Source organism: Otolemur garnettii, unplaced genomic scaffold (assembly GCF_000181295.1).
Source record: "Otolemur garnettii isolate 467f Iridium unplaced genomic scaffold, OtoGar3 scaffold00115, whole genome shotgun sequence".
Taxonomy (NCBI): domain Eukaryota; kingdom Metazoa; phylum Chordata; class Mammalia; order Primates; family Galagidae; genus Otolemur; species Otolemur garnettii.
Window position 1 is genome coordinate 3,714,843 of NW_003852510.1, and position 22,031 is coordinate 3,736,873.

General features: G+C 35.5%; 1 protein-coding gene and 1 long non-coding RNA gene across 5 annotated transcripts in view; both read right to left on the reverse strand.

Moving 5' to 3' along the window:
* The window catches only part of GPHN (gephyrin), a 642,655-nt gene that overhangs the window by 381,654 nt on the left and 238,970 nt on the right, over nt 1–22,031 (reverse strand). For all 4 annotated transcript variants that reach the window (XM_023517593.1, XM_023517595.1, XM_023517592.1 and 1 more), the window contains exon 3: nt 15,003–15,060. In XM_023517593.1, coding sequence (XP_023373361.1) covers nt 15,003–15,060 — 58 coding nt within the window. The remainder of the gene's footprint in view (nt 1–15,002; nt 15,061–22,031) is intronic.
* Nucleotides 18,017–22,031, reverse strand: part of LOC111727633 — a 14,259-nt gene continuing 10,244 nt past the window's right edge. Inside the window, exons 2-3 of the long non-coding RNA XR_002775134.1 lie at nt 20,216–20,217; nt 18,017–18,034 (exon numbers count right to left, since the gene is read on the reverse strand). This is a non-coding gene — a long non-coding RNA (uncharacterized LOC111727633). The remainder of the gene's footprint in view (nt 18,035–20,215; nt 20,218–22,031) is intronic.

Genomic DNA, 22,031 nt, shown 5'->3' on the forward strand with positions numbered 1-22,031 from the left:
CTCCAGTAATTTTCTTTGCTTTGAAGACTACTTGGGGTCTAATGTTGATACAGCCACTCCTACTCTTTCAAAAAATGAATGTTTATATGGTATGTATTTTCCCTTGCTTTTACTGTCAAGCAACATGTTATCGTTTTGAAATGAGATTCCCTAGAATGACATTTATTAGATGATTTAAAAAAATCCATTCTGTCAAAATATGTTTTATAGTTAGCATAAAGTACTTAAATGTCAAGTGATTAATGAGTCTACCATGTTAATACTTATTTTCTGTTTCCATTTCTTGTTTTTGTTTTTATCTGCATGTCTACTGTGAATCACTTAAACACTCTTTATGGCCTAGGGCAGTACTTTGAAGGTGACCACTGTGATATTTAGCAGTGGGGCATCTAACACTTTTTCTAGGATGAGTTCTTGAACTGATTTGTCAGACTTGTAACAATAGCTCTGATGGCCATTCCAGAGAGGGAGTTCCAAAACTGCCTTGAAGGGTGGCCAAGGTGCTGTTGTCAGTACATAGCTTCCCTAGGGAAGTACTTTGAAAGTAACCATAGTGACATTCAGTAATGAGGTATGTAGCACTTTTTCTAGGATGAGGTTGGGAACTTAATTGTCTAACCTTGTATATATGAATATCTGTGTATATTGCTCTGCACACTTCTTCTAGTGGTTGCTCTGAGTATTACAATACAGTGATATAACTTATCACAATCTAGTGACATGGACATTTTACTATTTCATATGAAATGACTGTGTTAAGTACTTAGTCTACATACACTGAATACCACATTATATGCTGTCAAAAATTTGCCTCAATTTTCTAATGTAATTTTAAAAATTATGATAAAATATATTCTATCATCTCAACCTATTCTGTCCTTCCTTTTCTGAAGTTTCAAGTCTTTTTTTTCCATTACTTTCTATTTAAAGAAATAATTTAGTCCTTTATTAGGGTAGGTTTTCCAGGGACAAATTTCTACTGACTAAAATTCTTTTAGTTTTCTATTGAGCATGTCCTTATTTTTACTCATTTCTGATTCCGTCTATATCCAGTGAATTTGTGATAGTTCCTTCAGTATTTGAAAAATGAAGTGCCATTTCCTTCTGTTGCTTCTTTGTTTTTTACATTGGTGATGGTATGTTTCAGTTCCATAATTTCCACTTGGTTCCTTTTTGTAATTTTTATTTACTTGGCAAGATTTTCTATTTTTCCCATTTGTTTTAAGAGTATTCAATTGCTTGTTAAAGTACTTTTATGATAGATTTTTAAATCTTTGTCAAATAGTTTCCACATGTGATTTATCTTCACATTTGTGTCTGTTGATTTTGTCATTCAAGTTGTGATTTTCATGTTTGTTGGTATGACAGGTTTTTTGTATGGTTACCAGGACATTTTGGATTATTAATATATTATATCATTAGGTTGCAGTGTAGCATGGGGGCCTTACAGGATACCTATGTTCAGCTTCCTGACAGGTCCCACTGACTGAACCCACATTGGTAAAAGTGAAGTAATGAGTTACACCTCTTCATTGAAGACAGTAAGACAGCAGTTTAGCTTCCCTCTTGGCTTGCTAAGACCTTTCTAGTGAAAATTGGGCATTACCTTGCTCCACTGATGATACCAATTAGAGCTAGATGCTAACACCAAGGGCAGAGAGAGTAGAGGCAACCCTCATACTGTGAAGTGAAGCACCAACCAGCTCCACCGTTTTTGTCTTGTTAATGAGGGTAAATTTGGAGGTTCACTTGCCTCATTGACAAGGAAAAAGAAGGTAAAACAGTAGTAGTTACTGGCTCTACCTTATGATGCCTTCTGTAGTCTCACTGCTATTGAGTATGGATAGAGGCTCAGTTCACCTTTAAACTCAAGTTACACTACCTTATTAGAGGAATCAGAGCACAGCTTGTTTACACTAAGTTGTTAATAGAAGATCAAATTTCCTTGGTCCTACCTGCAATATCTTGGCCCAGGAGATCAAAATGATGCCTTTTCCGCCCAATGAAAGATGAAAGAAGAATTCTTTGCTTAGCCTCACTGATACTGTCAGGTGAGGATTAAGAACTCGGCCATCTGCTTCTGTGGGATGGCAGAGGGTTAAGTGGAATATATCCGCTCCCACTTTGGCTTTGCTGAAACTGTGAGGTAACTGAGTACTTTTTGCAGCACTGTTTAACTGAGTTAATATTGCCAAAAAGTCTATCTTTGTAGGTGATTCTTGTATGGTCCTTTTGGCAGATGAACAGGATTGGGTTTTTGTTGTTTGTTTTAATTTCAACAGATTTAGGAGTACAAGTGGTATTTTGTTACATAGATGAATTATATAGAAGTGAAGTTTATGTTTTTAGTGTAAAAGTGTATATGGTATCCTACAGGTAATTTTGATCCTTCATGTACCTCCCTAAGTATCCAATGTCCATTACATCACTCTACAAGCCCCATATATCCATAGCCTAGCTTTCCCATGTGAGAACACACAGTAATTGGTTTTCCATTTCTGTGTTATTTCAGTTAAGAAAATGGCCTCCAGTTTAATTGAACTTGCTGCAAAAGACCTTATTTCACTCTTTTATGGCTGAGCAATATTCCATGGTGTATATACACACCACGTTTTCTATATCCAATCATTGGTTAATGGGCACTTTGGCTGATTCTCCTTTTTGCAATTGTGAATTGTGCTTTGTAAACATATGAGTACAGGTGTCTTTTTAATATAATAACTTCTTTACCTCTGCATAGATAGCCAGTAATGGAATTGGTGGATCGAATGGTAGAGTTACTTTTAGTTCACTCACAAAGCTCCATACAGTTTGCCATGGAGGTTACACTAATTTATATTCCCACCAATAAAGTGTAAGTGTTCCCTTTTCACTGCATCCACACCAACATCTATTGTGTTTTAACTTTTTTTTTTTTTTTTGAGACAGAGCCTCAAGCTGTTCCCCTGGGTAGAGTGCCGCGGCATTACAGCTCACAGCAACCTCCAACTCCTGGGCTCAAGTGAGTCTCCTGTCTCCGCCTCCCAAGTAGCTGGGACCACAGGCGCCTGCCACAACGCCCGGCTATTTTTTTTTTGGTTGCAGCCATCATTGTTGTTTTGGCGGGTCCGGGCTGGGGATTCGAACCTGCCACCTTAGGTGTACGTGGCTGGCACCTTAGCTGGTTGAGCTATAGGCGCCGAGCCGTGTTTTAACTTTTTAATAACAATACTTCTAACAGGAATAAGGTAGTATTTCACTGTGGTTTTAATTTGCATTTTCCTAATGATTCATGACATTGAGCCTTTTTTCATTGTATGTCTTCTTTTGTAAAATGTCTTCAGTGGGCTTTTATCTGAGTATTTTATGACTCTATCTGTTGGTTATACGTGAAGGTTTCTTCAGCAGCCTTTAAAGAATGTATAAGAGATAATAAGGAAAGCCAGGTAACTCTTTCTCACATCATTTCTGAAGTCCTGAGGTTCTTGAGGATCTGCCTTCTTCTTTCCACTTATTTTTTATTAAATCATAACTGTTTTATTAAATCATAACATTTATGGGGTACAGAGTGCTGATTTGATAAATAATGTGGAATGCTCACATCAAGTCTCACTTACATATTTGCTATGGTCAGACATTTATACTATACTCTTAACAGACTTGTAGCATACCCTTGCATTGTGCACAATACGTGAGGTCCAACCAAATACCTTTCCTTCTCCTACTCTCCCCACCTTCTTTCTGAACTATAGTTGTGTTTTATCATTCATATGAATGTGTAAGTGATTATATATTGGTTTCATAATAGTATTGAGTACACTGGATACTTTTAACCATTCTTGTGATACTTTACTAAAAAGAATATGCTTCAGTTCCATCTAGGTAAACATAAAAGATATAAGTCTCCATCCTTTTCTATGGCTGTATAGTATTCTGTGGCATACATATACCACAATTTGTTAATCCATTCATGGGTTTATGAGCATTTGGGCTGCTTCCATGACTTACAAATTGGGCTACAATAAACTTTCTGGTGCAAATGTCTCTGTTGTAAAATGATTTTTGATTATCTGGGTAGATACCTAGTAGAGGAATTGTAGGATTGAACAGTACATTTACTTTTAGTTCCTTGAGAATTTACCAAATTTCTTTCCAGAAAGGCCATGGAAAGGCAAAAATCCAAAAAGGCAATCGTACTAGCAATGCAGTGTTCCCTGCTCTCCACATCCATACCAATATCTGTAGTTCTGGGATTTTATGATGTGGGCTAATTTTACTGGAGTTAGGTAATATCTTAGAGTGGCTCTGATTTGCATTTCTCTGATGATTAAAGATATTGAGCATTTTTTCATGTGTTTGTTGGCCATTCGCCTGTCATCTTCAAAGAAGTTTCTGTTCAAGTCTTTTGCCCACAAAAACATGGGGTTATTTGTTCTTTTCTTACTGATTAGTTTCAGTTCTCTGTGTATTCTAGTTATCAGACCTTTGTGGGAACCATAATCTGCAAAAATCTTCTCCCATTCTGAAGGATGTCTGTTTCCTTTACTTACAGTGCTCTTGACTATGCAGAAGCTTTTTAGTTTGATTAGATTCCAGTAATATATATTTGGTGTTACTTCAATTATTGGGAGGGTCCTCTTCATAAAATTAGGCCAATTTCTTCAAGTGTTTTCCCTGTACTCCTAGTGTTTTTATAGTTTCATAAGTTTTAATCTTTTATCCAGTGAGAATCAATTTTTGTTAGTGGTGAAAGGTGAAGGTCTAGTTTTAGTCTTCTACAGGTCACTAGCCAGTTCACCCAGCACCATTTGTTAAATAGGGAAACTTTCAGCTCGGCGCCTATGGCTCAAGTGGCTAAGGCACCAGCCACAGACACCCAAGGTGGTGGGTTCAAATCCAGCCTGGGCCCGCCAAAAAAACAACAATGATGGTTGCTACCACAAAATAGCTGGGTGTTGTGGTGGGCGCCTGTGGTCCCAGCTACTTGGGAGGCGGAGGAAAGAGACCTGCTTGAGCCCAGGAGTTGGAGGTTCCTATGAGCTGTGATGCCACAGCACTCTACCCAGCGGGATAGCTTGAGGCTCTGTCTCAAAAAAAAAATAGGGAAACTTTCCCCCAGTGAATGTTTGTGATAGGCTTATCAAAGATCCAATAATGGTAAGTGGGTCTTGGGTTCATTTCTTGGTTCTCTATTGTATTCCATATATCTAGTTCTCTATTTTTGTACCAGTATCATGCTGTTTTGATCACTATAGATTTATAGGATAGCCTCCTAATTTGTTTTTATTTCTGAGCAATGTATTGGCTGTTTGAGGTTTTTTTCTGATTCCATATAAAACAAAGTACTATTTTTTCAAGATCTTTAAAGTATGACATTGGTGCTTTAATAGAGATTGCATTAAATCTGTAGGTTGCTTGGGGTAGTGTGGACATTTTAACAATGTTGGTTCTTCCCAGCCACCAGCATGGTATGTTTTTCCATTTGTTAACATCTTCAGCTATTTCTTTTGTCAGAGTTTCATAATTCTCCTTTCAGAGATCTTTCATGTCCATTGTTAGGTAAATTTTCAGATATTTCATCTTTGGCACTACTGTAAAAGGATTGAGTCCTTAACTATATTTTTGGCTTGACTATTGCTGACATATATCAAAGCTACTGATTTATAAATATTTATTTTTGTATCCTGAGACACTGCTTTATTCCTTGATTACTTCTAACAGTTTTGTGGTTGAGTCCCTGGGGTTTTCCAGGTGTAAGATGATGTCATCTGCAAAGAGTAAGAGTTTGATCTCTGGTGACCCAATTTGGATACCCTTAATCGCCTTCTCTTGCCTGGTTGTGATGGCTAACACTATGTTGAATAGCAATGGAGACAACGGGTACCCTTGTATAGTTTCTGATTTGAGTGGAAATGTTTTCAATTTTACTCCACTCAATATGATATTGGCTATGGGTTTGTTGTAGATGGCCTCTATCAGTTTAAGAAATGTCTCATCTAAGCCTATTTTCATAAGTGTTGTGATCATAAAAAGATTCCAGATGTTATCAAAAGCCTTTTATGCATCAGTTGAGAGAATCATATGGTCTTCATTGTTATTTAATTTATGTGATATATTATATTTATAAATTTATGTATGTTGAACCAACCTTGTAACTAGGATAAAACTAAAATGATCGTGTTATATAATTTTTTTGATGTGCTATTGATTTCTGTTTGCTAGGATCTTACTGAGTACTTTTGCATGGATAGTCATTAATGATACTGATCTATAGTTTTCTTGTTTCCTTTCCTGGTTTGCAGATCAAGGTGCTATTTGCTTCATAGAATGCACTGGGAAGTATTCCTTCTTTTTCTATACTTTGGAAAAGGTTTTGTAGTATAGGTACTAGTTCCTCTTTGAAGGTTTGGTAGAATTCTGATGTGAAGCCATATGGACCCGGACTTTGCCTTTTTTGTTTCATTGATCTTCTCAATGATTCTTTTGTTTTCAATTTTATTTAAGTCTGCTCTCATTTTGGTTATTTCTTTTATCTGCTGGGTTTGGGGTTGGAATGTTCCATTTGCCCATATTATAAATGTCCATCCCTTCACTCTGAGTCTTTTTTTATCTTTTGAGGTAAGATGAGTTGCTTGTAGGGAACAGGTACCTGGCCTGAGTTATTGTATCCAGTCAGCCAACCTGTGCCTCTTTAGAGGACAATATAAGCCACTCAAATTAATTGAGAGAATTGATAGGCCTGGTAGTATTTTGGGTGTCATGTTTTTCACACGTCCAGTGGATATTTTTAATACTTTCACCATTGTGAAAGGTAGGTTTTGTTCAATAATTTCTGGGTGAGTTTACTTTGGTGGTAGACCATTGTGCTGGCCATTATGGAAAATGGGCCTGAGTATTTTCTGGAGAGCTGGTTTAGTTATGGCAAACTTCCTCAACATGTGGATGTCAGTATATTATTTGATTTCTCCATCACAAGTGAAACTCAGGTTAGCTGGATACAGGATCCTAGGCTGAAAGTTGTTTTGTTTTGAAAGATTGAAGGTTGATGACCATCCTCTTCTGGCTTAAAAAGTTTCAGCTGAAAGATCTGCAGTCATTCTAATATTTCTCCCTTTGTAGGTAATGCTTTTCTTATATCTGGTTGCTTGCAGAATTTTTCTCCTTCATATTAACTTTTGCAAAGTTGATTACAATGTGTATAGGAGATGCTTTATTTGGATTGAATCATACTGGGCTTCTGAAACTATCTACTATCTGAATTTCTGTATCTCTTATAATGCTTGAGAAATTCTCCATATCTTGGAGTAGAGCATCTCTGCCTTTAGGACCATCCTCTTCTCCTTCAGGACTTCCTATAAAGAAATGTTTGATCTTTTGGAGTGATCCCACAACTCTCTTAGTGTATGATCGGTTTTTGCTTTCCATTTCTTGGCCCCTTTGAGCACTTGGATAGTTCCAAAGTCTTGTCTTCAGTTTCAGAGATCCTTTCTTTTGCCTGCTCAACTCTATTACTGAGAGATTCTACTGTACTTTGAAGCTTCATGAATAACTTTTTCATTTCCTTGAGCTATACTATCTCTTTTCTCGTTACGTCCACATCCTTGCTGACTTTGTCTTTGAATTCGTTAATTTCTTGAGACAACTTTTGAAGTACTCTTTGCATTTCTACATTCATCTTTTCCTCCATTCTGTTCATTTTATTTGCCATCCATATTCTCAACTCTATTTCTGACATTTCAGTCATTTGTTTATGAATAGCATTCTTCCAATGTATCTCCTTTACCATTCCTTTGGGGAGTAGATCTACTTTGATTATTCAGGCTGCCAGAGTTCTTCTGCTGGTTCTTCCCTATGATTATTCTCTGCAGTTTGGCTAACAAAACTTAGGGTGAGATTGGATTGAGGGCCTCAGGAACTATAGTTAACCAGCCCTTTACCAAAGAGGTGGGACCGGTGATTGTGGCTTTTCCACAACAGCTTTAACAAAGGTGCCTTTCAGACCTGCAGCCAGAGACTCTGAGAACCTGATTGGTGTGATAGGGGTAGCTGGTTCTGTCTTGTAGTCAGCCAGCTTCTATCCTACCCTAATGAGTCATGGATTTAGGCTGAAATCTCTGCTGAGGAGTGATACAAGCAACTGAGACACCCCGTCCCCCAATAACAACAACTGCTGGAGGATAATCAGTTCCTCCTACTATAACACAACCACAGCTCAACCTGGGAGGGTCCCCGGTAGATAGCCCATGCCAAGAGTTCCAATCTAAGTGTCCTAGGCCGCACAATCACTGTTCAACTAGGAGAGCTCAAAAGGTCTCCAGCAACCCAACAGCAGGAATCCAGAGGCAGCTCCATCCAGAAATCCCAAGAGGTTGGAGTCTGGCTCCTTCCAGTGCTCAATGGAGTCAGGAAGGCCTGCCTAGCTAAACAGCCAGGAGGGTCAGTGGACCCTTGCATGGCAGCCACACACTATCTCTGATAACCCTGTGGGTGTGGGGTCTGGCTCTCCCCAGTGAGCAACAGTGCCAGGGTTATGTACCTGCCAAAGTCAAATGAGAGTCAGCACCTCCTCCCTTGCCACACACTGCCACTGGCAACTCAAAGGGGCTGAAGTCCAGCTCCCTTGTATACTCACTGGAATCTGGGAAGTGTTCCACCAGAGTCTGTCTCAAAGTATGAGCACCTCTGCCTGCCAGCAGGCACTATGGTGAAGCTTTTTCCACTCCTACACTGTCTGCACCTCTACTCCAGCCACACTCCGCCACTGGCAACTCAGAGGGGCTGAAGCCTGGCTCCCTCCAGTAGTCAACAGAATCAAGGAAGTGCTCCTCTAAAGTGTGACCCAGGAGTGAGCCCTGCCAGCATACTAGAATGGCATGGCACTTCTCTCTCCCCTACTTGTCACTAACTCCCTGTGCCCCCAAGCTTCCACATGAATTACTGTTTTTGTGCATTTGTCCAGCAGTACACACAATGCCCAGGGCTCTCAAGAAATTGCCAAACACTCTGGGCTCCCTAGGGAACAGCTTTCAGACTGCCAGGTGAGGGGGAAAGGGTGGACTGGGAATTTCAGAATTGTGATGAAAATACTAGGTCAATTTTATGCAAGGCAAGAGAATGCCACAGGTGGGAACCTCTCTGAAGGAGGCCTGGTGTAGCGGCTTTCTCCTGTGGGGTAAAATAAAAGGTCTTTTGTTTACTGCTTGCTTGTAGCAAGCCACTCTCTTGGGGGAGGGGTCTCTCATCCTCTTAGCAATGGATTTTGCATGAGAATTTGTTTCCTTGGAGTCACAGCTTGCCTCAGCAAGGATGATAATGCACTTATCAATCTTCTTTCTTAGTTCAGCTCCTGGCCTTGAGCTTCACTGAGTTCATTTTGTCCACTTTCTCTCTCACTGGACATGAACCTCTGTGGAAAGCTGGCTCCAGTCGGCCATTTACCTCCTCCCCTGATTCCTTCTACTTTTCAGAGTCTTTATTATCTCTTCAGTAGGAATACTTTAGTGATCTGATAAAGTTACTGTAAATTATTTGGAACATGTAATATATGAGCATGAGCATACAAAACAAAAACAAAAATAACACAGGACCTCTCCTACTGTATTAAAAAGCACTATAACCTAAACAGTATAGCACTGACAAAGGAATAAGGGACAAAGGAATAAGGAGGTGAATGGGACAAATGTTCAGGACAAGACAGAGTTATGTATGTGTGTGTACAGGCACAGGAAAATTTTAGTGTGTATAAATGAGGCAGTTCAAACCACAGGGAAAAGATGGGCTTTCATTAATGGGTTAGAAAAATAAATTTGGAAATGATTAATATATCAGTTTAGTCATCACACAAATAAATAAAACTAAATTTATACCAACATTAATTTCAGGTAGATTAAAGAATATTTAAAATAAATACATTCAAAGTGATAGGATAAATGGGCATAACTTCTTTTAAAAAGTTTGATTTCATCTAACTTAAAATACTTCACCTAAGTTAAAAATACATGTTCTTTAAAATCTAGGAATTCCATTTCTCAGTATATACATCAAAGAAACTTTTACACATGAGTACCAGGATGATTTTACATCAATGTTTATAGATCACTTTTCATAAAAACCTAAATGGAAACAAGCTAAATGTTCATCAACAGTAGGATGAATCAGTAATCTGTGAGAATGTCAAAGCAATAAAATAAACACAAAAACAAAGTCCTTAATTACAGACAATAACAAGGATGAATTCTACAGAAACTGTTGAGCAAAAAAAGCAAGGGACAAAAAAACTGCATGCAATGTCATTCAGTTCACATAAAGTTCAAAGAGACCACAAATTTTAATATTTAGGGATATGTACAAAGATGTTAAAACTGAACAAAAGCAAGAAACTGATAATGATAAAAACTCAGAATGTTAGGTGATTGGTGGGATCACGCCTATGGTTCATCCTATAAGGGTACATGTGAATCTCTCTAAATGTAGAATATAAATGTCTTAACACAATAACTAAGAAAAAGGCATGAAGGCTATGTTAACCAGTTGGATGAGAGTACTTCAAATTATATAGAGAAACAGTACACTGTATCCCATGATAGTATTAATGTACAGTTATCATTTAATAAAAAAAAGTAATAAATAAAACATTAAAAAAAAAATCGACTCGGCGCCTGTGGCTCAAGTGGCTAAAGCGCCAGCCACATACACCTAAGGTGGCAAGTTCAAATCTAGCCCCAGCCCGCCAAACAACAATGACGGCTGCAACCAAAAAATAGCTGGGCATTGTGGCGGGCGCCTGTGCTCCCAGCTACTTGTGAGGCTGAGACAGGAGACTCGCTTGAGCCCAGGATTTGGAGGTTGCTGTGAGCTGCGATGCCTTGGCACTCTACCCAGGGGGACAGCTTGAGGCTCTATCTTCAAAGAAAAAAAAAAAAAAAAAAGAAACTCAGAATGTTAGTTATGAATGGAAAATATCCATTAGGACATCCATTAGTTAGGATGGAAAATATCCATTCCCTGTTTTAAGGTGTTATCAATAAATATACACTTAATTCAAACTATGTATGAACTAAATAATGATTTCTGGTACCAAAAACATTGTGAAAGATTAGTACATCTGACAAAAATTGAATTATGTTTAATCAGTCATATCATTTTAACATTGAAATTACACATGCATTTTTTATATGTGGTATACTGTAGACAACACATAAAATTAAAGCTTAATTGTACTATTTAGATAATTTAAGATTACTCAAATATTATCTAACTAAAATTAACATTATATCCCGTTGTGTCAATATTTCCATCAATCAAATTACAAAAGATTAGATCTGATTTTAGCTAAAAATGCTAATGTAATACTGAGTGGTGAAATGCTTTACAACATTAAGCTTCTAATATTTTTGAAAGGAAGATCAGTTTTATATTTTTTGATGCCTCAGGCCTCAAACTTTCTGAAATAGTTTTAGATATAATACCAGTAATCGATGAAAGAATTATGTTATGCATCATCCCTGTTTTTTTTTTTCAAGGAATCTGAGAGATAAATCTCTATAACTATAGAATTTTTAAAAAATATATAATGAAAAAAAGAAACTACTTCTTTAGATAAAGGTAAGTATTCAAAAATAGGCAATATCTTTGCTAATTAATTAAACTAAAGAATATATTAATCCTCTGGATTTAGGGTGAGCTTTCCCCAGGGCGGCATATTCAGTCTACCTTTAATACTTCATATAGCTCCTCTATGATATTGTACCCACTAGCATGGCCTCAACTAACTCTTTTATGACAAATCCTCACATTAATCACTAGATTCTAGCTCTCTTTCTGAGTTCTGGGCTGATTTATCCAATGACTTATTGAATATTTGGTTATCTGAGAGGGATCTAAAATTCAACAAGTCTAAAACAGCCTTATTCCTCTCAAATGTATGTTGTTTCCAGTATATATATACACACACACACACATATATATATTTTTTTTTAAGTTAACAGCAACATCAATCCGCCAAGACAGAAACCTGAGTCAACCTTTCCATTTTCTCTTAAATATCCAATAAATCATCAAGTATTATTGATTCTACTTTCTTAAATAATATTTTTCGAATCAGATATTTTTTTCCATCCTCAATGCCATTACTATACTTCAGGTTTTAATCATCTAGTGCCTACATTCTTGCAGTCTGGTCTCCTTCCTTGAAGTCAGTGCCTCCTTCTATTCCGCTGAGATCATTTTTCTCACTCATCATAGAAAAGCTTTTAAAAATTACCAATTAACTGTGTTAATTTCCTGTTTAAAAACCACATAATGGCACTCCATAATTTTCAGGATAAAATCCAAATTTCTTTCTCTCTCTGTTTATTTTTTGAGAGACAGTCTCACCTTTTTTTAACCCTTAGTAGAGTGCCAAAAAAATAACCATAGTTCACAGCAACCTCAAATTCTTGCTCTCAGGTGATCCTCTTGCCTCCGTTTTTCATTTTTAGTAGAGGCGGGGTCTCACTTTTGCTCAGGCTGGTCTTGAACTCCTGAGCTGAAGTAGCTGATCTGCCTTGACCTCCCGCCTCAGCCTTCCAGAGTGCTAGGATTACAGGTGTGAGCTACTGCATCCAGCCAAAATCCAAATTTCTTAACATGGTACAGTGACCTACCTCCAGCCTTATATTTTACCAATCTTTATTTATGCCCTTTGATTTGGTGCCACATTATTTCATATTTATGTTTTCAAAAGTTCTTCTGCCTTTGTATTCAACTCCAAGTTGCTAAATTATTTCCTACAATGACTTTGCTGATTAACTTTTTCAAATTACTAGGTTTTCTTCTTATTCATTTTTGTAGGAAACTTATACTTTATTTTTATGAATTTTTTGTTTTTGGAGACAAAGTCCAACTTGGTCACCCTCAGTAGAGTGCCATGTCATCTTAGCTCACAGCAACCTCAAACTTTGGGGTTCAAGCAATCCTCTTGCCTCAGCCTCCCTAGTAGCTGGGACTACAGGAGCCTGCCACAACGGCTGGTTATGTTTTAGAGATGGGGTCTCACTCTTGCTAAGGCTGGTCTCAAACTTGTGAGCTCAGGCAATCCATCCACCGTGGCTTCCCAAGTGCTGAGATTACAGGCATAAGCCACTATGCCTGGCCCAGACATTTTATTATTGAATATACATTTTAACTGTACTGTAAGATAGAGTAACTTTAAAATGTTTTTCAACTCAATAGCCTTCATAAAAATGTTGTCTAATTATTTGTATGTATATATTTATTGATGGCTTAAAGTTTCTAGAGTTCAACTTTTTTTTGAGTCATTATAACATATATTTCAAGAAATAATAAACACAAGGTTGTCTGACCCCTGAACAATATTTGCTTGTATTTTTCGAAGCAATTACTGAACTTCAAACAAATTCTTTATTCACTTCCCATTCTTCCTCTGAAAAATGAAGAATCTGGATTAGACCTAAGGCTTTTCCCAGTTAAAATATTTTATGAGTTTATATCAAGTTGAAATGAGTCTCCTAAAAGAAAAATCTTGAAAGATTTTTTTTGATGCTAGACTATAACTATGGTAATTAACTCCTGATATTGATTACTTATTAGAACACCTGTCATGAATATTAATAGTATGTCTCATAAGAAAGATAAATGAGCTTAACTGATTTAAAAATAATACAGAGAAAATTGAGGATTATTTACTAAGCTTTAAATTTACTGAACTTGATACTGAAAAGTTTAAACAAATTACGCTTAATTACTGGTTGAGATCTTTACACGTCATTTTTAACAACCAGTTAGCATTCTGTTTATCCTTGACAATTGCTATCCAATTATTAAATTGTACTTGTGCAACAGACAGTAAGTTCCATTTTCAATAGATGATACACTTCTTTTGAACAAGGGCAATATGTTATTTTAGAAGGTAAATATTCTGCAAGACTTAAATGTTAGACTTGTTTATAATCTTATGGAGTATTAATCCAATACATTTATCTCTAAGTTTATAGACTATTATCCAATATTAGACTTTTAACCATATCTAAAGAATGCAGTAGTGCTCTAATTTTAAAAAGTCAATTTTTCACTCATTATAATGTAAATTTTTAATTGAAATTGACATGTTGTGTTTTCTTTCTTTTTTTTTTTTTTTTGAGATGGAGCCTCAAGCTATCCCCCTGGGTAGAGTGCCATGGCATCACGCTCACAGCAACCTCCAACTTCTGGGCTCAAGCGAGTCTCCTGCCTCAGCCTCCCAAGTAGCTGGGACTACAGGCACCCGCCACAACGCCTGGCCATTTTTTGGTTGCAGCCATCATTGTTGTTTGGCGGGCCCGGGCTGGGGATTCGAACCCTCCACCTTAGGTGTATGTGGCTGGCGCCTTAGCAGGTTGAGCCACAGGCGCTGAGCCCATGTTGTGTTTTCAAAGGAACCAGTAAGTATTTAATAAAAGACTTGATACTATATAAAATTGGTAAAGGCATACAAGGTAAAGAAATTTCAACAAGATAAAAAGATAATCCATTAAGCATAGTAATGCTTATACACAGTGTTTTCTAATGTAGCTTTTCGATGAACTGCAAAGGAAAGGATTTCAAATGGTAGATGGAATCTGATGGTGATACAATGTTTAATCCAAAGAGAATAACTGGAATTTAAATGATGTCCTAATATATCCAAATATTGAATCATAATAAAGAGCAAGCAGGCCAGCCATGGTGGCTCATGCTTGTTTTCCTAGCCCTTTAGGAGACTGAGTGGGGTGGATAGCTTGAGCTCACAGGTTTGAGACTAGCCTGTGCAAAAAAGTGAGACCCTGTCTCTACTAAAAATAGAAAAAAACTAAGGCAAGAGGATCATTTGAGCCTAAGAGTTGGAGGTTGCTGTGAGTTATGATGCCATGACACTTTAGCCAGGGCGACAACTTGAGACTCTTGTCTCCAAAAAAAAAAGTAAAAAATAAAGAGCAAACAATTCTTTACCCACCTCCCCACCAAAATACTAACTTTTTGTAGAGGTGGAAAATGTCATACTATACCTTGATTTCTTCCACTTCATCTGGTACTATCTTGTATGCTGATATAGTCCCACCCAATCTGAAATAAAGAAAAGAAAATATTCTCAAAACCAGTAATAGTGTATAAAAATATGGAAGATTCCTGCCATTAGCATGAGAGTGCCATGAATAACTTCCCAATGTCCGTCTCAATAATCATGGAGGATAAACAACCTTTTTGTACTTACGCCTTTCATTTATTAGTTTAAAAGATAATGAGTGACTACTTGAAGAGCAATCATTGTTAGAATTTTATCCATATCTAAACTCCACTTATTGATGATTTTAATAATGCTGAAACTGTCAACTTAATGGTGGATTCTGTCACAAGTAATATGCATCAGGAACTGATAGCAGACATGGAGTTTGCTTTTATTTAAAAAAAAATTAACAGATTTTACTTTTTAGTGAAATTGTAGGTTTACAAAAAATTGAACATAAAGTAGAGAATTTACTATCCCCTTCCTTCTTTCCACTTCCATTCCCCCGTTTCCCTTGTAATACAAATTAACATCTTATACTGTTGTACCTGGAATGATGAACCAATATTAATACTGTCTCTTTTCAAAAATAAACAGAGAGTAAGAGTGATATGTATGCATAGCACTGTCCAAGGGAAAGAGATAAGAATTTGGGGGTTATAAATAACTTAATACCTAAGATACATTCTTAGCCTTGAGGTAGTGATGCCATTATAGTTTATGTTCATGTATTTTTAGAAATTTTTAGAAAACAACTAAGATTTGTATAGTATCATATGCCAAGCAGGCACACACACACACACACACATATAATATATATACATATATAATCAAATTTAATTCTTACAACTGTCTCTATTGTAAAATTTATAAATTGAGGTACAAAGTGATTCAGTAATTTTTCTTAAGTAAATGAAGAAACTAGTAAGTAAAGGAACTGAGATGTATGTAACTATAAAATACATAATAGATTTTGAATACTTTATTTGTAAAAGTGAATTTTAAAATATTGATTATGTGTTAAAATAATATTCTGGATAAATTAGGTTCAATAAAATACATTATTAAAGTTAATTTTATTCTTTTTTTACTTTTTAAAATGTGGCTACTAGACATTTTTAAATAGCACCCAGGGCATTTGTGGATCCCTTCTTATTTCTATCAGGTATTTTTGGTTCTTAAGCTCCAAGATTCCCTATCTGCCTTTGCGCTAACTCAGGGCTCACAAAGGAACCTTCAGATTCCTTGAGTTTGTAAGTATTCCATTATTAAAAAAGGGAGTATCATACATAAGGCACTTAAATATTCTAGATAATTTAGGATATCTCCTCTCTTCAATGTAAATTAATAAATGTCATTTTGGTTTCCATTAACAAAAACCCTAAATCCAACCTAATATTTTTGTTGGGTAACTATGCATTTAAATTATTTAATATTCATTATCATGTGCTCCTGCTAATAAAACCAGACTTTGATCTGAGAATAATTTCCTAGACTTAATGTGCCATAATTAAATGCTGAAAACAGTAATGAATTTTAACTCAATTAACTTCATCTAAGGTACACCAGTGATGTAATATATTAGACATAGTAAGGGAACTGTATGGTCAAGTAGCTAAATATAAAGTAAGCTTGGAAAACTTCCACATTATGCTAAATATAGAACTGAAAAAGAGATGAAAGGCGATATAAACACCAGAAAAAAATTCCAGAAAACAGAAACAATCTAGGAAAAAACTAAAGAAAACAACCAAGTCGTTAAGCATTATTAAAAACAAACAAACAAATAAACAAAACTGTTCAAGTCCAAGCATGCGGCTCATGCCGGCAATCCTAGCACTCTGGGAGGCCAAAAGAGAAAGACCTCTTGAGGTTAGGAATTTGAGACCACTATGGGCAAGAGTTTGACCCCATCTCTACTAAAAATAGCACAAAGTAGGTACTGTGGCAGGCACCTGTAGTCTAAACCCAGGAGTTTGAGGTTGCTGTGAGCTAGGCTGATGTCATGGCACTCTACAGTAAGACTCTGTCAAAAACAAACAAACCAAAAAACCCTCTGTTTTTTCCTAAGTGAATCTGGCTAACATTTTGTCAATTTGATGATCTTTCAAAGAACCAACTTTTGTTTTTTCACTCTCTTGTTTTTCATTCTCCATTTCATTTATTTCCACACTAATGTTTATTATTTCCTTCCTTCCATTTTTCCTTTCCACAATTATTGCTTTCTATTGAGGTTAGCTGATTTATCTTTTCCTTGTAGTGAATCTTTCTATCTTCTCATTTCCTTTTATGTATTTCTTGTAGGTATTTTCCTTGTGGTCATTAGGGGAAAGACATTTAACATCCTAAATTTATAATAATTTAATTTGAATCGATAGTAAATGAACTTCAGTAATCAGCAGCATATAAAACTCTACTCCTACACAGCTCCATTGTCTAGCATTGGGTTTCTTTTCTCTAGTTCATCAAAGTGTAAAGTTTGGTTATTTATTTGAGATGCTTCTTCCTCTTTAATGTAAACATTTATGGATATAAATTTCCCTCTGAGCACTTGCTTTCATTATATCCCATGAGTTCTATATATGTTGTGTTGCTCCTCTCCCCTCCCCTCCCCTCACCCCTCCTCTTTGAGACAGAATGTTACTTTGGCATCCCCAGTAGAGTGCAGTGGTGTCTCACCTCACAGCAAGCTCAAACTTTTGGGCTCAAGTAATCTTTTTGACTCAGCTTTCCAAGTAGCTAGAACTACGGGTGCCTGACATAACATCTGGCTCTTTTTAGCGATGTCTTGCTCTTGCTAAGGCTGGTCTCAAACCAGCTGAGCTCAAGCAATCCACCTGCCTCAGCCTCTCAGAGTGCTAGGATTTACAGGCATATGTTGTGTTTTCATTTTCATTCACCTCAAGGTATTTTCCAATTACATTTGTGATTTCTTCTTTAAACCCCTGGTTGTTTAAAAGTGCATTGTTTAACTACCACATGTTATATGCATTTTCTAGTTTCCCTTTTTCACTGATTTTTAGCTTCATTCCACTGTGGCTAGAGATGATACTTCATATGAGTTTTATCTTTTTAAATTCATTTAGCCTTTTTTCTTTTCTGGACTAAAACTACCATCTATCCTGAAGAACATTCTATGCCTTCTTTTGTGTATTAACAGCAACTGCCAACTGAAACACAATTCCATTTGGCATTCCTAATTTATTTTGTTAAATGTTAATCAATTTATTTCTTTAATATAAAATTCCTTTAAGAGACTTTTAAGTAAATGACTTTTCTAAATAATGCCATTATAATGAAAATAAGAAATTTATATATAATAATTATTGTCACTATGAAAACTATTGCAGAAAAAAAGTTGACACACGTTTATTTAGTAATAGGAATGTGTAAGGATACTTTAGAGTTGCTTAGAAATATTTTCATTTTCTGCCTTCACTCAAATCTGCTTGTCTTCCAGTTTTCCCAAATTATTATCATGGTAAATGTTAATTGATCAAGTAAATCATGTCAAAATGTGGAAATCTTCTTGGATGTGTTCCTCTTTCTCAGTTCCTACTACAATTAATGATTGATTTATATTTCTACTTGCCTTCAATAATCTTGAAAATGCCTATTCCTCCATTTCCAGTGACTTACTTTAAGATGCAATTTCTAACCACAATTTTAATACAAAGTATCCCAAAAGTTGCTGTATATAGGGAAAGTGGAAAATTGTACCTAAATCTAATTTTCTTTATGAAATATTCATTAATTTTTTTTACAAAATATGTTATACATGCTGGGCACCTATTTATAAAATTTTGAAATGAATATTTTGTAAATAAAGGTACATTTAGCTATAATTTCCCTTTTTCTCTAAGTAAAGCAACATTAAGGACACCCTGTAGTATCTATATCATGGCTGCTATTGTTTGGTCTTCCTAAAATGCAATTTGAACATAACATCTTTATTTTAATTCATATTGAATACCTTAAGAAGTTTGCTGAGACAATTTTCTTTATAAACTTGATTCCTGCTCTATTTCTTTTCTCATCCTTTCACAGTCCTTCTATGTTCTAGCCATGATCAATAGTTTCATAAATGTATCAGTTAATCTCTTACCTTTATATTTTTTACATTCCCCTATCCTGAATGTTCATCACTTCAGAACTCCTAGTCACCCTTCCAGATTCCACATAACTTTCACAAGACTTATCTCATGATAAGAGAAAAGCACTTTCTGAACTATGACTGAACAGTATCTGACTCATATCTGTATTACAGCATTTGTCCCATTATTGTAATTATTTTTTTCCCATTATTGTAATTATTTACTGAGAGACATCTTCATTAGATTATGAAGGTACAGATACTATTTTAGTTACCTCTGTACACCTAACACATAGTGAGTACTAACATCATGACAAATTAGCACGTTTGGTGAATTAATAAATGATGTCGGAAGACCTAAACATGAAAATTTTCACTAAAATCTTCAGTAAATGTTTTGCTCCAAAGAAATAGTATGTCTATTTTAATAACTTTTATTATAAATTTTTGGTGCAAACAATGTGATAGACACCAACTTCTTTTTGTTTGGGCAGTGCTCCCCTCTAGAAATTCTGCTTTGATTGAAGAAGCAAGCATATGTTTACTGACTTCCATAAGAAGCAAAAATATTGATTCATACATTAAACCTTAGTTTTGCTAAGAACAGAGTGTTCTACAAATATCTCTATACTTGACTTGATTCCTGCCATTCATAGTACTTGTATCAGATATCATTTTAATTAACATAAAGTAACATTAATCTTATTTTTTTCTAGGATATCCTGTTGTCTAAATGATGCCAACGATTTCAATCTCATTAGAAATCTACTAAATATAAAACCAAGATTTCTAACCTTACACACCATACTCAATAAATTCTGCACATGATTATTTTTAGTGTTTTCTATGCTTAAGGTCCTGTGATAGACCATAAAGCCCTAGCTCCCAGATCTAATTTTAAAAATCTAAGATTATTTTAAGAAATTGTATCACCTGGTAACATGGTTTATCACTGGTTTAATTTTAAAATTTAACTTAAAACTTTTGGGGTGTGGTCATTTAAGTGGTCTACATGCTTTAATTTTTTTCTTAGAATATAAGCTCCTAAAGAATAGAATAAAAATTTAATTTTTGAATTCTATATAATATCTAGGCTAATGGCAAACAGGTACTAAATACACGTCTGCTGAATGAATAATTAATGTGCAAAACCCAAATTGTGTTCTTTGAGGTGTTCTCCCACCCCACACAAAGTTATACATACAAATGAGTTTAGGAAACCAATATGTTAAATCTGCATAGATAAAGATAATCTTGACAATTTTAACTAGCATATTAAAGCCCTAGGAAATTTTGCAATAAAGAAATCTATTCAAATTTAAGCCAATGTTATAAAGACATATTTAATTTCATTCTCTCAACACATATTAATTAAGCACCTACTATGAGCCAGACATTATTCTAGTTGCTGGGAACAAATTAGGAAATCAAACATTTATAATGGACTTGTATTAGGTACTTGTACATATATTGCCTCAGTACTACATCCTGGATCATATTAATTTTCTTAAAATTAAACTTTCATACATAAGTGTTGTTGTAAAGATATGACTTTTTTTCAAATTTTATACTATGGAAATCTAACTATCATTAGAAATATAGTCTGGGTATGGTAGCTCACACTTGTAATCCTAGCTCTCTGGGAGACCATAGCAGGAGGACTGTTTCGGATCAAGGCCAACCTGAGTAAGAACAAGATCTTGATTCTACTAAATACAGAAATGTCAGCTGAGTATTGTGGCACATGTTTATAGTCCCAGCTACTTGGTAAGCTGAGGGAGGAGGATCACTTGAGCCCAGGAACTTGAGGTTGCAGCGAGCTAAGATGATGCCACTGCACCCTATCCATGGAGACAGAGCAAGACTCTGTCTCAAAAAATATATATAAATTAAATGAATAAAATTAAAGAAGTATTGACTGTAATACATTCTTGATGTCAACTAATTTTCATATAGGTTGGACACTAGAAAACAATCGGTTTGTATTTTTATGCTTTATGCAATGTTTAAAGAGAAAGAAGTTTATAAAGAAGCATGTTAGAAAATCTTTCCAGAACTGAAACATTTTGACATAAACCATTAGAAGTATGTATATGCAATAGAAGCCTTTATAAAAATGCTATTTTTCTTATTTAAAGTTTTTATTTAGTCATTTTTTAATGAACACTAGTAAAATTCCATTGTATTTATTTCATATAATGCAGTTATAGTAAACATTCACTAAGACCTCATATATTATATGAAAATTTGACCAACAATCACTAACCTCTTACTGATATACAAAGAATGCAATATATAATTAAACGGGATAAGAGAGTACTTCTTAAACTATATGAGAAAAAAACACTCTTTGTAAGTCTCTAACATATTATTACCCAAGAATCTTTTTATATGCTACTGAAATCTCATCTACTTAATACTCTTAAACACTGTTCTTTCACTGAATAAATGTTTATTAAACATGTATTATATGCAAAGCATTAGTCCATGTGCTACAAAGAAAGCAGTGAAATATTTAGTACTTCTACTCATGAATCTTACATTCCTTCAGAGGGTGACAGGCAATGAACAAATAAGAAAATTTCAAAAGTACTAAGTGCTATAAAGAATAAAATTGAAGATGATGTGATATAATGCACAGGAACTACTTTAAATTGGGTGGCGCCAAATTCTCAGAAAGTGATATACTAAACTAAGGCTTGCTATTAATTTTCTTAGTAATTGCATATACTTAAAATGGCTGGGCAATATGGCTCATGCCTATAATCACAGCATTTTAGGAGACAGAAAGGGGAGGCTCACTTGAGACCAGTTTTGGCCTCAGGAACATAGCAAGACCTTTTGATAAAAAATAGAGGGTGCCAGCCTCCTATACTGGGGGTGGTGGGTTTGAGCCCAGCCCTGGCCAAAAACTGCAAAAAAAAAAAAAAAAAAAAA